This window comes from Carlito syrichta, unplaced genomic scaffold (assembly GCF_000164805.1).
Source record: "Carlito syrichta isolate Samal-C Ts95f unplaced genomic scaffold, Tarsius_syrichta-2.0.1 Scaffold315402, whole genome shotgun sequence".
In the NCBI taxonomy this organism is placed as follows: domain Eukaryota; kingdom Metazoa; phylum Chordata; class Mammalia; order Primates; family Tarsiidae; genus Carlito; species Carlito syrichta.
The window spans coordinates 574703-593560 of record NW_007259498.1 but is presented as its reverse complement, the minus strand read 5'-3'; the positions used below and the strand labels follow the sequence as shown (position 1 = coordinate 593560).

General features: G+C 34.4%; 1 protein-coding gene across 2 annotated transcripts in view; it reads right to left on the bottom strand.

Moving 5' to 3' along the window:
* Positions 1–18858, bottom strand: part of WDR35 (WD repeat domain 35) — a 75700-nt gene that overhangs the window by 13411 nt on the left and 43431 nt on the right. For both annotated transcript variants that reach the window (XM_021706284.1, XM_021706283.1), the window contains 7 exons: positions 17323–17392; positions 13843–13896; positions 12342–12451; positions 11672–11882; positions 3442–3522; positions 956–1092; positions 435–638 (listed from right to left, as the gene is read on the bottom strand). In XM_021706284.1, the coding sequence (XP_021561959.1) occupies positions 435–638; positions 956–1092; positions 3442–3522; positions 11672–11882; positions 12342–12451; positions 13843–13896; positions 17323–17392 (867 nt within the window). The remainder of the gene's footprint in view (positions 1–434; positions 639–955; positions 1093–3441; positions 3523–11671; positions 11883–12341; positions 12452–13842; positions 13897–17322; positions 17393–18858) is intronic.

Below are 18858 nucleotides of genomic sequence, written 5' to 3'. Positions count from 1 at the left end.
CATTATTTTATATAAATCAAAAATAAAATATAAAGTATAAAATTCAAACCCTAACTACTTTTTATTTTTATGTTATGCTTCTTGACAACAGAAAATTAAATAATGGCCTAAGCCAAAAAAGAGAATTAGAATAATGATACTGTGTCATAAATGATAAAAGCCCCCAGTCTCTATATTCATTTTTTTCCCACCAAATGAAAAATAAATATCTTCCATAGTCAGTCATTATTCGATGTAAAAACAGAGAAGAAAGCTACCCCCAGATTCTAAAGCATAAATTAATGAGGGGCATGTGCAATATCTAGGTTGTAATCCAAACTGAAAATTATTTCTAAAATAAATAGCATGATACATTTAGTCTATTTGTATTCCTCATTTGAAAAATAATTATAAGCTGTGGAAGTCCTGGGAATGCCTACACCTTCAAAACTTACCTTCTGTCCATATCAAGATACATTCTTTCAGCCTCTTCAAATCTGCCAAAGTAGGCAAAAACTTCAGCCTGTTTCATGGACTCACTCTGTAGATTGCCTAGGAGCTCCACAAACTTGATGCCTGGGTAATCTTTGCAGCGCACAAATGCTAGCTCTGCAGTGTTCAGGTCCAGTTTCTGAAGGGCTGCTTCAGCCAGTAGTCGCCTTTATTTAAAATAGAAACAGAAAAGTATATTACAAATTACTGATAAACTAGTATTGAATCAGAATTCTATTATTATACCTATTGTTTCCAGTGAAACAAGGTGCAAACATTTTAACACATGCAAACATTTTTTATGCAATAGTCTGCTTGCTTATATTAAGGACTTCCAAATCTAAATGAATTTCTATATCTTAAAAAGAAGAGCAATAATGGAAGACTTTTCCCATCAGGAGGCTAGTAGGGGAGCAGGGGATGACAGAGCTGAGATAAAAGCCTATGCCTGACATCTTGGGAGGCTTTGCTTTTGTTAAAATACCAAAGTCGGGGGTGTGGATTGTCCTCTATGAATTGGGATGCATCTTCAATTCCAACCTTCTCAATCAGTGCTCGACTATCTCTCAGAGACCGAATCTCAACGTTAATTAGATAATCCTTGTTTGGATGTTCTGGATTCTAAAAGTAAAGATGAAACAAAGAAGTTTTCATGATGAAAACAAAGAACTTTAGAGTATGTTTCTGTTTTTTTACATTTTAAAACAAAACAAAATCTGCCGCAGATTATGAGCAAAATTGGGAAGAAAAAAAAATCCCCATGTTGGATCTTTTGAGTTATCTGGAAAACACCCAAAACCACAGGTAAAGTCCCTCCTGAGACAATCAGGCTCCCACGGGGAAAAGTGGGCAATGGCTTAAGGGATCCCTTCCAGTTATACAACTCTGTTTCCCTCTGCTCAAACTGGTATTTCCCCCAAAATGAGATAACACATCTCAAGCATTCAGCACAATGTCCTGCAGTACTATTCACTTTACTCATAGTCTTAGAATTGACCTAATGCTCTCCTGCTTCAGAACTCAGAACAGGTACACCTCCTAACTGAATTATGGCGCCCCCAACCTTTTACTGGCTGTTAAATTACTTGTCCATCTCCCCTACTCCTCTACCTCAGGTCAGGAACTGCGTCTTATTGGTTCTCAATTAAGATTTATTGAATCAATAAATAGATGAATTTGAATAAATCATTTTACCCATTAAATGCCTTCCTCATCTAAAAAACTTTAAAAAGTCAATACAATCACCAGTTGGAACAACAACAGCTCAGGCACTTTCCAGAATTCTAGAACTTAAAGTAATTGAACCTTTCTTGAAAAACATTACTGATGATAAAATTCAGTCAACTGAAAGATTAATCAAAATTAAGAATTTATATACAGTGAAAATGTAGTAAAAAGACTGGTAATAGCTTTGAAATCATTTAGACATAAGACTAAACAACTGGAAATTAGGGTTACAAAACAAAATAATAATATAATTACAAAAAGAGAAGAAGAGAGAGAAAATATAAGAATGTCATCTTTTAGAATAGAAAGTCAGTCAACACTCTTAAAAGTTAAAATGTAGGGCCAGGTTCAGTGGTTCAGCCTGTAATCCCAACACTTTGGGAGGTTGAGGCAAGTGGACTGCCTGAGCCCACGGGTTGGAGACCAGCCCAGGCAACTTGGAGAGACCTTATCTCTACAATGAATTAAAAAATTAACCAGGCATGGTAGCACACGCCTGTAGTTCTGGCTACTTGGAAGGCTGAGGTGGAAGGATCACAGGAGCCCAGCAGGTTGACACTGGAGTGGCCATGAGCATGCCACTGCACTCCAGCCTGGGCAATGAACTGAGAATTCAACTCAAAAAAAAAAAAATACTTAAATGTAGTTTAAAATTATAACTTCTTAGTTTTTCATAACTTTCTCCTTAACTCAGGAAAATGTTGTTATTGTGGTTTAAAAAATTATATATATAATTTATATATATATATAAACCTAGAAGTCTAGAATTCCTTTAAATTTACTTTCAGGTTTTTAATTAAAGTTAAATTTAACACCAAAAATGTAGATTGTAAAATGATGCCATTTCTATAAAAATTACTTCTATTCATCTATCTAATCTATCAAATCTATTTTTCCATATAAGACTTACATATGTATGGAATGATGTTCTGATGTTTACCTAATGTTGATAATTAAAATATTTAAATGGTAGGATTTAGGGTGATTTTTAAAATTTTATTTCAGCACTTTACTGTACTGCTTAGATTCTATATAATAACTCTTTACCCATTTTTTAAAGCAATAAAGTCATTATTCATTTTTTTAAAAGACCATTTTAATCAATTATCTACCAGACCCAGATTTAAGAAGCTCACTGTCTGTCAAACCATTAAATATATAAGAACAGACAAGATACTACACTCACCTTAGTTTGATTCTACCCACCTATGGTTTAGTTTTGAAAGAGGATATTGGCAAACCACATCTTCTAAAAAGTGTTCCCAACCCCTAAATCTTTTGGGGAAAAAGGACAAGCAAAAAGACCTCTTCCTTCAAATGCAAGGAAAACGGAAAAATGGATATTCTCTAATGGTATTGTATTCAATTAACCCAGCAATGAAATAAGTTCATTAGTTTTACAAGTCATATTCCTTACACAAGGACAAGATCTTTATATCTTATATAATCACACATTATCTTACATAATAACAATCCTATGAGATGAGTACCATTATTATCCACATTTCCTAGAGGTAAAACCTAAGGCCAATACTTTTTATCATCATTTTACAGGAAAGGAAAGTGAAGCTCAAAAAGATAATGGCATCCACCTAAACATTGCACAACAATAGAGCAGGGTTACACTCGAGAGCTGACTCCTGGGTCCACTCTCCTAAACACGACACTACACCACTTAGTCCAGAAATGAAAAATCCTAGTCAAGCAAACAACAGAAATACAACTTTTTTTTTTAAGGATTACCTTTAATATCTCATCCAAAAGAACAGATTTAATTTCTAAGTCCTCAAAATTGCAAATATATCCAGAGGTCTGAATGGGTTCCTTTCAAGACAAAAACAAGTATATGTTTTATTATGCAAAATTACCTCTCCTTTAACAAATCATAGTTTTAAATTCTATTATCAAATTTTTCAAACAAACAGAAGAGTAGAGAGAATGCATTAACCCATACATTCATCACCTAAATAATCAACATTTTGATACATATGCTGCATTTATTTTGGGGGCTGAAGTATTGTAAAATAAATAGTGCAAATTATAGACATCGTGATATTTCACTCCTAAATACTACAGTACATATCTCTAAAAGATAAGGATTTTTCTATTACATGGCCTCATTACTGTTATCACACCTTACATAGTTAATATTAATTCCCTACTGGCATCTAATATTCAGCCCAAATTTTCTCAATTAAAACAAAAATGCCCTACATAGCTTGACAATTCTAATTCATGCAATATTAAATTTAATTCTTAGTAAAATTAATAAATGCTATATTTGTATTAAGTTCATCTATCAAAAGAAATCTGATAGCATACTGAAAAGTCTCTCTTCTGTAACATGAGCCAGAGTACATTTCTGAAATATTTCTCACATAGGAATATTTATTTGTCAATATGTAAATATATGAGTCTGTTATATGTCTGTCTCTTACCTCTAGTGTTATAGAGGTTTGCAGAAACAAAGAATAGGATATGTATATTATGATGTACATATGATGTAGCTGCACTAAATCCTTAGTGGGGGAAAAAAGATATAAATATTATATAAACAAAAATAAATAAACTTCCAAAATGCCTAATACCTCCAGGAATACTGTAAAAAGAATATAATAATGTTGTCTGGTAGTGAAAATAGTACTAGAATGCAATTTTTAAAATACATGTGCAAAAAAATAAAAATATATATGTATATATGTATGTCATCATAAAGTAAAAAGTAACCAAAATCCAAATAACATAACATAGCAGATTTATAACTCTGAAAGTTAGCCCTAGACATATGATAGAAACTACAGAAATTATAGTAAAAAGAAGATACCAAAAAGAAGAAAATAAGAGGCAAAAGTTAAATTGTATTTAGTTTAAGTTTACTATGTCTAAGTTTAAGAAAGAGGCTCTTACTTACATGTACAGTATACGTGTTTAGTGGGTTTTAAAATGTTGGCTTTCTTTTGAAAGTACAAACTATTCAGTAAAATATACAAATTATATAAGAAAATTTTATAAAATTCCTTCATTGTCTTAAAGAGACTGTATTACATAAAGGCAAATGATATGTTTTTATGAGCAAACAAACATAAATTTAATTTAGAAAGAACACATATGTAATGAGATATTTCTTATAAATTACAGGGCCCTTTTGAATATTTGATTACTTTGATACTGTATGTAAACCAAGTATACTTATGTAAATATACTTATCACTAAAAACATTTTTTATTTTTGGCTACATAATACAACAAAGCACCACAGTCAAAAAATAAAGTCATAAAAGATGATCTGTGGACAAAAAGTAATACCAAAAACGAAGAGAAAGGGAGAAAGATGGAGAGATTTAAAAAACAAATTTCCAAAATAATCTGTGATTATTAACACATAAGTAAATATGCACAAAAATTTATGCAATTCAGATTTTAAAAATCCAACTTCTGCTTAAATTACCTCAACTAATTTTATTTCTCAAAATTCATTGAACATCCATTCATTTGAATATGAAGTCTACACAGCAGAGTACACTCACCTAAGCAGTATGCAAGATAACTCTTTTTATCAAAAAAGTATCTAAAACTTTACGAATCTACACTATACCAATAAACACTGGTGCCCTTATTCAGCACACAAGTCAGAAGGCCTCATAATATGTACAATATAATGGATATCCTGAAGTACCCTTCTTTGCCCTTCAATTTTAGCACAAATTGTGTCATACTGAAGTCTGCATAATTAAGTGGATTTAGAGATTATATTATCTAATTTTAGCTAGCCTTTACAAAATGAACACATGGCCTAAAAAGCTTCTTGCAAGGAACTTGTGAATTAAAAGCAATATTGGTAATGCAAGCACAAGCAAATGAGAAAAAGCAGAAATGACACCTCTCTTACTCCATGCATAATCTTTGGGTCAGTGTGAAACAATGACAATCTCATCAGGTCTGACAAAAAAGCCAGCTAAAAGTCAAAATCATTAAGTAGACTATTTGAAACATGGAACTTGTATCCACTAAGCTAACAAAACAAAACATCACTCTAAAATGTGCATTATAATACCCACAGCCCAGTTACAGATGGCTGTGGGACTAAGGATTATACCGCTCGATCCATCATAGCTTCCTGCAACACCAACACAGATCACTTAAGTCCCTTTGGGTTGTCCCACCAACTCTGCCATCGCCCACATCACACCTTCAGCCCAGGGGCCTGAGAATCCACCCACACACATCTGGCTCACCACTCCCACTTCTAGCTTTTAAGCAAACCAGTCAGCTGGAAGCCCAAGAATCAGCCATCCAGGACCCACTAACACTGGAGCAACAAGGGTATAAAAACCAAAAAACAAGCAACTCTGGGGCCTAAAAACAGGCACACTCACCCCACTGCTACCACCACCAGGGACCTAGTTGGCATCCAAGTGCCCAGTAAAACTTCAGTACAACCTCAATTGTACCCTAAGCCGTTGAGAAAATCATAGATACCACCAATCCTGTGTACTGCTGAAGAAGTCACATAAAGCTCACACTACCACAGGCACCAAAAATCAAAGCCAAAGTATTTTACTTAATTAGCAACATACACACATCTTCAAGGAAAAATTCTCCTCTACAAAAGCAATTTTCAAACATTGGAACAAGCGACTGATATAACAAATACGTACATATCAAGGGAAGACACAGAAAACAAGAAAAAGCAGGCAAATATGATACCACCAAAGGACTACAACAGATCCCTACAAAAGAATTCCTCAAAATACCATATTAAAGACTTCAAGGTATTAACTGATTCAAAAATATCAGAAAATAAATTCAGGATATAAATGAGAAATTTACCAAAGAGATATCAAATTACCATCATCACCTTCAAAGCATTAGGGAAAAAAATCCTAAAATTCAAATAGAACCAAAAAAGAGCCCAAATAGGCAAAGCAATCCTAAGCAAAAAGAATAAAGGTGGAGGCATCATAGTACCTGACTTTAAATTATACTACAAGGGTACAGTAACCAAAAAACAGCATGGTACTAGTATAAAAATAGACACAGTGAAACAGAGTACAGAAACCAGAAATAAAGCCACGTGCCTACCACCACCTATCTTCACCAAAATCAACAAAAATATACACGGGGAAGGATACCCTATTCAATAAATGGTGCTGGGAAAACTGGCTAGTCATATATGTAGAAGAATAAAACAAGACTCACACCTCACCACATACAAAAATTAACTCAAGATGAATGGATTAACAACCTAAATGTAAGGCCTGCAACTATAACAATCCTAGAAGAAAACCTAGGAAAAAACTCTTCTGGAAATTGGCCTAGGCAAATTTTGAGGACTTTATGACCAAGTATTCAAAAGCAAACACAACAAAAACAAAAATAGAGAAACAGGACATAATTAAATTTAAAAAATTAAAAAGCTTCTACACATCAAAAAAAAAAAGAAGAAGAAGAAGAAGAAACAGATAACCTCCAGAATGGAGAAAAAAATTTTTCAAATAATGCATGTGACAAGAGCTAATATCCAGAATCTATAAGGAGTGTAGACAACTCAGAAAAAAAAAAAAAATGAGGGCAAAGACCATAGACAGACGTTTTTCAAAAGAAAAATGCAGCCAATGAACCTATGAGAAAATGTTCAATATCACTAATTATCAAATAAATGCAAATTCAAACCACAATGAGATATCATCTAAACCCAGTCAAAATGGTTATTATTAAAAACATCAAAAACAACAGAAGTCAGCAAGGATGCAAAGAAAAGGGAGCCCTTATACACTGTTGGTGGGAATGTAAATTAGTACACCCTCTATGAGGAACAATATAGAGAGATCTCAAAGAACTAAAAATAGAACTACCATTTTATTCAGCAATCCCACTACAGAATATCTATTCAAAGAGAAAGAAATCATTATATCAAAAAGATAATACCTGCACACATATGTTTATCACAGCACTATTCACTAATAGCAAAGATCTGGAAGCAACATTAGTGTCCACCTATAGAGGACTGGATAAAGAAAATGTGGTGTGTGTGTTTGTATGTGTGTGTGTGTCTAATATCCAGAATCTACAAGGAATGTAAACAACTCAACAACAACAACAACAAAAATGAGGACAACACTATGAACAGACATTTTTCAAAAGAAGACATACAAGCAGCCAATGAACATATGAAAAATGTTCTATACAGACACAACACATACACACACAAATACACACACCATCAGATGCTACTTAGCCATACAAAAAGAATGACATCCTGTTTTTTGCAGCAACATGAATGGAACTGGAAGCCATTATGCTAAGTACAATAACTTCAGAAACACAAAAGCCAAATACCACATGTTCTCATTTATAAGTGGGAGCTAAACAATGGGGACATATGAACATACGGAGTAGAATAACTGACACTGGAGATACAAAAGATGAGAGGGTGGGAAGGGGGTAAGAGCTGAAAAATTATTGCTTGGGTACAATAGTTCACTATTTGGATAGTGGGTACACTAAAAGCCCAGACGTCACCACTACGTAATATATGAATGTAAAAAATCTGCACTTGTACCCCTAAACATATAAAATGAATTAAAAATAAAATGTGCATGATGTTGAAATACCAACTAATGATAGTATGAACTACCACAATTAGAATAATATTTAAAAATAAACTTTATGTCATCCTTTAAAATGTATCTTTTTTCATTCTTTTAAATTTTCTATTTGGGGGACATGATTCATAATGTATTTATAACACAGTAAGTCATTTAAATAATTTATAAATAAATATGTGTGTTACAAGAGTATATATTCAAAAGTTTTGGAAGCTCCTGGTTTGGAAAAGATGCAAATGTACAAAAATGAGAGACTGGTTAATAAAATTATGATATGAAATAGTAGTACCAATGAGAGGGAAGAGTCAAAAAAGGGATAAAAGAGTTCAACCAGTACCTTGAAAGGGTTACTGGAAGTTAAAATAATTAAGGAATGAATATCAATATTAAATACTCATTTCCTAATTCTCAAAGAAAATGTGTTTTATTAGTGAATTAAACTTTGCACACAGACAACATCTTTTTCTCTCAAATAATATGAAGATTCACAACTTGAAAGGTAGGCATCTAGAATTCATAATAACACTCAAATGTATAAAAATATATTGTTATTAACTGTCAAAAAATAGTCATCTTCTGAATAATAATATAGAACACTATGTCCTAAAGGAACATAGTGTTCTGCAGCTCTGCAAATCCAGTCGATTCTCTGTTTTGAAGTGTATGTCCTTGTATGATCAATAAGCAGCTAGAGGAACGAAAAGCAGAGTTGCTAAACAAGCAGAGAGCACAGTGAGCCAGTGTCCTCATGAATGAAAAGAACAGAATAGCATCACTTATAAAGAAATCCAGTGGGAAGTTTGTAAAAAATCCATCAAGTTCTAAATCTAATAAAAATTGAACTACAAGCCAAACCAGAAAACAAATTCAAATTTAATAATAATATATATTTTTTAAGGCTGTTCTGTTAAAACTACTTAAGAAACACTTTCCACCAGGCAAAGATTTTACTTGGTACCAGATTGACCATGTGTGCTACAAACACATTATAAGCAGCCAGATATAATAAACACTCTCACTTCTCCAGGCACATGATTTCTAACTTAGTATGAGATGGGCCAAGAATAGAGAGAAAGGACTCTAATATTCAAAAAGTATCCTACTTCCATCCTCAAGGCTATCCTATGGTTACCTGTCAAAATTTCACAGTTGTTTTGGGGCAAGGGCCAAATTACTATTGAATCCTTGAAAAAAGTCCATGCTTACAGGTCAAACACAGCAGCCCTGAATGTCTTTCCTCTGAACCATTTCTCAGGGTCTACGAATTGCAAAGATCCTAAGATCCATTCCCAAGAGCTTTAACAGAGCCTTTGAGAGTAATTTACATCAGGTCATTTGCCAACTCAAAAATCCTAAGTAGTGCTCAAATGGGGAAATGAGAAAATAATTTAGGATATTAAAAGGATAGTCTACCACTAAATAAACTACTCCAGAAGAACTTTGGGAGTTCGGGGGCCCCAGCATGCAATTTCTTCCCAAGAAGGAAGCTATAGGTGCAAATAAATGGAAATTAATGGCATAAAGCATTTTTTTTAACTCATTTCTTATTATTCACACTAGTGGAGTATAGCAGGAATACAGAAAACTTCAAATTGAAAATTCATTACTAATTTAAAAATTGTTTAAAAGTTTTATCTTCTTAATGATGTTTTGACTTTGCAACTCTTAAACACAACAGCTAACAATTGGCCCAGAGTAAACAGGAAAATCCAAAGCATAAAAATTAGCTGATGGGAGCCACAGAGAAACTCAAAATACAACCTTAAAAATGGGTTTTGAAAAAGGGGGCTTTGTGATACCCAAGAGAGTAATCACGGTCCATACTTGTATATCCATAAGTATATCTGAGTTAATATGATTTATAAGTCCACTAAACTATACACATGCATACTGAAACATGTTTAAGTATTCTGAAAGCAAGAAGGCCCTGTAGCAAGTTAAATAATAGTCCCCCAAAAGATTCTCCACCTAGAACTTCAGAATGTGATCGTATTTGGAAAAGGGTCTTTGTAGAGGTAATTGAGATAAGAATCTCAAGACGAGATTACTTTGGATTAGGTGGGTCTTAAATCTAATGACAGATGTCTTATGAGAAAAAGAAAAGAAGACACATGGGGAGACATAGGGAAGATGACCATGGGAGACAGGCTGAGATTGGAATGATGTGTCCACAAGCCAAAGAACATCAAGAACTGCCTGTAACCACCAGAAGTTAAAAGAGACAAGGGAGGAATTTTCCTTAGCAGAAATGTGTCCCTGCTGACACCTTGAATTTAGACTTCAGGTCTTCAGAGTTGTGAATGAATAGATTTGTTGTTTTAAGCCATCAAGTTTGTGGTCATTTTTACAATAGCCCTAGAAAATGAATACAGGCCCCATTGTCCCCTCTTCTGCCCTGTGACAATCTCTTTATCTCTTTATCTCTTTCCAGAGCATACATAAATACCATACCTGATCCCTGTACACCTGGCATGGACTATGAGAGAACTAAGAGTACCAACCCATGTAACCAAATATTAGTATCTAAATAAATATTAGGAGAAGACTTCAAATTGTCCTCACACCCTAAGTGATTGATCTTGTACCACACCTGGGGTGCATGCAGTCTACTTTGGAGACCACTGAAGATAAACTTTTTAAATTTCAAGACGTATCTGTCTGAGCCTGCCCTCCAGAGTCCAATCAGATAATATACTGAGGTCACACAGAAGAAAGTTGTTATTCTTTTAAAAGATGGTGTTCAAAGGATGTCGAGCAGGGAATATGGACACTGAAATTAAAAACCTCGCCCAGGATGTGGCACTGGCCTGTGTATACAAATCACTAATGTAGCTCTTCAGGATCATATGGTATAAATAATCTTAATAAATTATTGAAAGTTTCTACTTAAGAAAAAAGATTATTTCTTCAGAAAGAACACAGATTAGTGGGTGATACAGTAAATGAAATAAAAATAAGACAAGGTAAACACAGAATACAGTAAGTAGATAAGCAGATGAGAATGAAGGGACAAGACAAGGCAATTTCAAAACTGCATTCTAAAAATTAGGTTGTTCTAAGAAATTTTGGTAAATAAGACTACTAATTTCTTTCTTTCAGACTAGTGATCATGATTTCATCTTTTAAAAAGAACAGATAAATGCCTAGGAAGTACCTTCCAGAGAAAGTAGAGAATACTTAAAAGATGAGTATTATTCTCAATTAAGACTGTTTTAAAAATCCACAGAAGTGTTTTTATTTATTTTCAGAAATTCATGCCATATTGGCATTAGTGTTCAACACACCCCTTAAAGAAACAAAGGGGAAATATCCAGGATTTAATATTTTGCTCATTATTTAAGGGTGTTAACACTAATTTGTTTTTACCTCAGGATCCAGGTTTCTGAAAACATACATTCTTGTCTTCTCCATCATTGCAAACAAATCAGGATTGTCCTTGGCCCATTTCATATCCCAGACATCTTTTCGTTCCAAGTTTAACAACTGACCAACTACTTGCTGTCCTGTACTGTCTGTTACTCGAGCATCCAAGTCAAAGAAAGTTAAAACACCTGAGGTATCTATGATAGCAAGACGACTAAAAATAATGCAATTGGAGAAAGGGAGAAAATTTTAAAATTACTATAAGCGACCATAAGAATAATTACCTTAACCATTCTTCCTCAAAATCAGTTTATCAGAAAACTGGAATATAGTAGAAATAGCTTCAAAACATTTTTTTTTTACAAATTCAATAGAAGTATGGACTGTTCTCCATTTTGCTTTCTAATAAGGAAAATCTACCCAAAGAAATTAAACCAATTGGTATGAAACAGAAAACAGTCACAATACTCTTAAGAGTAAAAAATTGCATAAAAATTTCCATATGCCCAATTAGAGAAACACATTTAAACAAATGCAGTATACTAAAACCACACTGAATTTAAGAAAAGTTCACAATAAACACGCCCATCTTTACATTTATTACATAAATCCAACAATCCCAACTGACAATTACTAAGTCTCACATATACATGGGGAGTTTTTTCAGACTTACCTAGAATTGCAGTTCAAGGATAACTTATAGGCTCGACAATTAAGAGAATATTTTTGAATCAAACCAACATTAGGAAGACTGTATCTCTGAATGGTGCCAGATTCACGACCCTAGGAAAATCACTTTTGATTACTAAATAATTACCATAACAATGTCAGACTACAACTACAGGTCTTTCTATATAGCCATACATTTGATTTAAAACCAAAGCGACGATATCAGAGCAAATTCCCAATTCTGATAATGAATCATGTTATTAACCACATATTTAACTACTAATTTAATTAAGCCTTTTTAAAACAGCTAAAGGTGGTCTAATTTTGTTTCATGTAATATTCAAGAAAGAAGTCAGAGACCTAGCACTTTGGTAATACACAAATTCTTACATCACAAGGAAAAAATATCTAAGGTTTCTATAGTTGTTGTCTAGATTAATATTTAGAACATATTAAAAGCTAAAACATAAAATACTTGAATTAAATTGCATCTATATATATGAAAAATCAATTTAAGATCATATGAAACAGTTATTACTGAAAATCTAGGTTTTTATCCTATAGTCATCTACCTGATACTGATGTTTTTGGCAGGGGGAAAGATGATCTGAAAGCAGTGATACCATGAATAGTAGTTTAAATATGTTTTAAAATAAATCAGAAAGTAATTTGCTGGGCAAAACTGAAGGTTGAGAGATCAACAGTAAGTACAACAGATGCAGGGTGCCGGGTATGGACGAAGTGGAAAACTCCACACAGCTCATCTTAACCTCTCCCCTTTTTCATCAGAGCAGCATGGCTTTTGCAGCATGACTCTCAAGAGGGCTTATCAGAGGAAATACTATAGAATACTATACTCTTAAGATTTTTCTCCCATAAACTTAACCAATGACTAAAATATGTAACTGGAATATTTACTACTAAGTCTCTATTTACATAATCCAAATGCAATAATGCCACCAGCATCACTGTATTTAACACTTACTTCTAAAATTAATATTTTCAAATGTCAGAGCTCAAAAAGGCACTATGCTATTGATTCTATTTGAAAAATCAGCTGAATGTGCCATGAGCTTCTCTAGTTTACTGGTTGCCAAACACACTACCTCTTCATTCTAAGTCTTACGAAAGTACGAAGGTAGCTGAGCCAAAGGACTTTCTTCGATATAAAATATCAGGCTACACAGAGGAAGAAACTTTCTAAGATCTACCACCATGCAATCTGCCCTACATCACATCCATGAGCTCTGTATAGGGCTCATTCAACCCAGCGATACAAACTCCAAGTTTACTTAATCTTCTTAGTTGGCCATCATTCTCCTGCTTTCATAAATAGCTATGCTTGCAAATGATTAATAATTTTTAGGTAAACATCCTTACTTTTCATATTGAACTTAGTAAAACTTAGGGGGCCACAAGATGATGTTCAAATCCAAAACTTATTACTTAACACTATTTCTATAATTTAAATCATTTTTTAATAAGATAAATTTTTTATAACTTACCACAATCAATGTCTTATCGGATGCAGTTATGGCACAAATTGGATCCCTTGTGCCCTAAAATAAGTTCATCAATCATTATTATTATTTAACAAATATTTATTGAATGACTCATCTACAAGGTAGTCTGCAATTCACTAAGAAGAATGCATCAATTGACTTTTTTTTTCTGTACTGAACATCTACTATGTGCCAGTCACTGAACTAAGCACTAAGATACCTGGATGAAATCTTTACCCTCAGGGATTACTCAAAAGTCTAGTTGAGAAGATGGTGACGTGAACACCTAATTACAGTACAACATGATGAAAGAGGAGGTACAAACAGGGGTTATGAGAGCATAGAGGAAGGAGTATCTAATTTACACCAAGATGGGTAAAAAGCTGAACTTAGTGCTAAAAGATGAACAGATGGAAGAAGGACCAGCACATGCCAAAATGAGGAAAGGTAAAATGGCACAGCACTGCAACAGCATGGACAGGTCTGCAGGGCATTATGCTTAGTGAAAAAAGCCAGACTCAAAAGGTGGCATATCATATGATTCCATACATAAAAATTCTCAAAATGGCAAAACTATAGAGGTGGAGAATAAATTAGTGGTTTCCAGGGGGCAAGAATGGGGCTGAGGAGTAGGTGAGAAAATGGTTAAGTAGCATGGAAGAAGTTCCTTTATGGTGATAAAATTACATAAATACACACACACACACACACACACACACACACACACACACACACACACAAGCACATGTACACATGAGTGAAAACTGAATAAGAAATAAGTTCATAGTCTAGTTAACAGTATTGTACTACTGTCAATTCCCTGGTTTTGATGTTCTTCTACACTTATATAAGACATCATCATTGAGGGAAACTGAGTGAAGGAATTATTCTGCAATTTCCTGTGAGACTATAATTATTTCAAAATAAAATGTTTTTCAAAGTCAAAAGAAAAAATTCAGCATGGCATATTCAGGAAATTACAAGTTGTTTGGCACAGCTGTATCAGAGGGGAAGAGAAGTGGGCCAGGGAGGAGGAGCAGTTGTGGGTATATTTTATTCTGAAAAATATGGAAATTTACTGAAGGGTTATAATGGGGGGAAAGGACTATTTGTAGCATGATCGTATTTACATTTTAGAAAGATTGCACTGGCCAGCAGTATGATAAATGGATTGGCATAGTAGGCATGGGGAAGACTGAAACTAGAGAGACTATTCTGTGTTGTCCAATATGGTAGCCACTAGCCCCATGTTTTCATTTAAATGTAAATTTCAATTAATTAAAGTGAAATAAAATTTAAAATTCAGCTCCTCAGCTGAACTAGCCTCATTTTAAGTGTTCAATAGCAACATATGGCTAGTGGCTAATGCATTGGACAACAAAGATATACAATATCTCCATTACCGCAGAAAGTTCTATTGGTCAGTGCTGGATGGAAAGTTATTTCAGTGATCTAGGCAAGAACTAATGATAGACTTGATTGATATAGAGATGGAAAGGAGAAAAGCCAATCTGACAAAAACTTAGAAAACAGAATCAACAGAACTCAGTGATTTATTGGAAGTGGAGAGCAAGAGAAAAAGATTTCTCATGATTCTTACATAGATAGTGGAACCAGTCACAGATATATCGAATATATAGAAAGAAATGGATTTGGAGGGAAAATGAAGGCAGTCTCAGACAGGTTAAATTTAATGTGCTTTTGAGCTACTCAATTTCTTGCTATCCAGACAGCAAGAAATATGCTATTTAGAAATTGAAAAAACTCAACATTGGAAATATAGATATTGGAGTAATCAGCATATCATTAAAGGGGTGGGTTTTAATAAGAATGCTAAGAAGAGTATATTAATAAGTTTTTTTTTAAAGTAGATATCCAGCCGGGCTCGGTGGCTCAGCCTGTAATCCCGCGCCTTTGGGAAGCTGAGGTGAGTGGATTGCCTAAGCCCACAGTTCGAGACCCGCCTGGGCAGTGAGACCTCATCTCTACGGTAAATCAAAAATCAGCCGGGCGTGGTAGCGCATGCCTGTAATTCTGGCTACTAGGAAGGCTGAGGCGGAAGGATCGCCGGAGCCCTGCAGGTCGAGGCTGCGGTGGCCAGGAGCGGCCACTGCACTCCAGTCTAGGCGACAGAGTGAGACTCCAACTCAAAAAAAAAAAAAAAAAAGTAGATATCCAAGGTTTGGCCATTAGGGAACACCACAGAAAGAGAAGAGTGGATTAGTTCTAGACAAGGAAGACTAGAGAAGACTAGCCCTAGACAAAGAAAGAGTCAGCTATGAATAAATTCAAGAGTATGGTTCCATAAAAGCCAAGAAGAAAAGAGTGACAAAAAATGTTAAGTGTCCTGTATAGATCAGATGGCTTAACGACAGAAAAACCTATCCGACTTGACAATTCAAAGGCCTCTAGAAAGCAGAATGCAATGAAGAGAGAATGAGTGGTGAGGGAAAGATGAATGCAAAATAGTCTTTCAAGAAGCTCAGCTATGAAAGGATGAAGAGACAAACAAAGCGTATGAAAGATGACATGTGGTTTGACAATGGAAACTTTTGTCATTTTTAAGATGAAAGCAATTTTAATATATTTTATATTAGGGTACAGAAAAAGAGCTGGTTCGTGATAAATCAGTTTAAAACTCAACATTGGAAATGTTTTCACTAGGAAACTTTTCTTACTCAGCAGCAGAGTCCCAGTACCTACTCCAATGTCTGACACCTAATAGACACTCAAAGAATACTTGTTTAATAAATGCATAGGTATGTAAGAACTAGATGAATTCTTACATATTCTAGTGAATAGATCACTAGACCTGCTATGAAAAGATCTCAGCTTGAACTCTCACTTTGCTGCTTAATCATTTCATGATCCTGAGCAAACCTGAATCTATCAGTTTTCTAATCTATAAGGTAGAGAGGAAACTACATGCTGTTTGAGTTATAGAGTTGTGAGCATCAGACAAAAAGCTAGATAAGAGAGAGTTTTATAAAGAGGTACTGCTTTAAATACTCAGAAAATTACATCAAAAGTTAGTTACTAAAATATTAAATTACATTAGCTTGTAAACAAAAATATATTCTCATAAAAGGACAGTGAACTATGTTATCTGCAAAAATATATGCACTTACTAATATGCCAGAAGTGACAGACCAATCTATGGTCAATTGATAGATAAAGAGAGATAGACAGATGTTGGAGATACGAGTAGAAGAGAAGGAATAATGTTTCCCAATATTTTTAAGCAATATGCTTTTAAGTAGTGTCATATTAGGTGCTTATCTTCACGTAGCACCTTTATTTTGGCTTAAGAGGCATTAAGATCTGGAAAAAAGTTTTCAAAATAGAAAAAAATTTAAACAATTGCTAAAATAATATCCTAGGCACTGGAAATGAATACTTTCTCAGGTTTAAAAATAAAATTATAGTATTTCCAAATACTGTAATACAGATATTAATATTTGCTGACAAACTAAAATCACCTACTTGAATGGCTTTACTGTAATCAAGCACTCCATTCACTGATCCAGAAGGAATATCATCAACATGATAAATTCTTTAAAAAAAAAAAAAGAGATCAGAATTTCAAAGAAAGTTTAAGTCAAGTTTATACTACTTCATAATCTCTAGAACAATTAAGATATTAAATGAGCCGGGCTCGGTGGCTCAGCCTGTAATCCCGCGCCTTTGGGAGGCTGAGGTGAGTGGATTGCCTGAGCCCGCGGGTTCGAGACCCGCCTGGGCAGCGAGACCTTATCTCTACAATAAATCAAAAAATCAGCCGGGTGTGGTAGCGCATGCCTGTAATTCCAGCTACTTGGAAGGCTGAGGCGGAAGGATCGCCGGAGCCCGAAGCACAGCAGGTCAAGGCTGCAGTGGCCAGGAGCGGCCACTGCACTCTAGTCTGGACGACAGAGTGAGACCCCACCTCAAAAAAAAAAAAAAAGATATTAAATGATATCAATGAATATTATTATTTACTATAACAATCCTGATTATTTTTAAAAGTTCGTGACACAGCTAAATCTTATAAAGGTAGAAACTACCTACCTTGTGTTTACTAGCTATGAGAGTGATATGTTCCTGAAACTTTGGGCACAAAAAATATAGTTAAACATTGAATCATTTGTTTCCAGTGAAGGTCATTAAGCCCTAACAGATACATCACCTTACTCTCCAGCTGCACTGCAGTCAGGAGTAACTTCTAATACATTATCTTTCTCTGTTGTATCTCCATAATTTCCCTTCTACCAATGTGTTTTTAAAAAGTAAAATGTAAATGGATTTGGGAAGATCTAACTAAAGGAAGTTTTGTTCTGAAGTAAAAAGTGAAGAAACTTCCCCTACCCTTCCTGTGTTATAAAGATGTGCCATATGTGGATGTACCTATACCTGAATTATAATAGTTATTCCTATGGCAGTGTCACTGCTGGATTACTTGGCTCTCCCACTAGGTGGTGAGTTTCCTAGAGGCAAAGCGCCACACGTTATCAAGTGCTCTATAATGTCTGCTGAATTAAGTAATGAAGTGAATGGAAGTGAATATAGGTCACAGAGTAACTCTGAGGCTCTGGGCAAATGACTTAATTTTTCTGAGCCTCAATTTCTCCATGTGTAAAATACGAGTAACAATTCCCCCCTTACTGTGTTTCTGAAAGACATAAATGAACTTATGGTTGTAAAGCTCATAAGCAGAATCTGATACATAAAAGGGGTTTAAGCTATAATATAATCACAGGATAATCATGCCATTTTCTACTTTTTAAATACCAAGATATTTGATAATTTATCATTTGAAATCATAATTGTACCTTTAGCAATATAACAGAGATTAATTTTTACATAAATAGGAATTTGTTAAAATACAGAAATGTGTGTACCAATTTAGAGATAGCAGAAACCACCACAAGTTTCTGCTTTTTTTTTGAGTCGAGGTCCTACTCTGTCATCCAGTTTGGAGTGCAGTGGCAGCATCATGGCTCGCTGCACACTCAACCTCCTAGGCTCATGCAATCCTTCCAC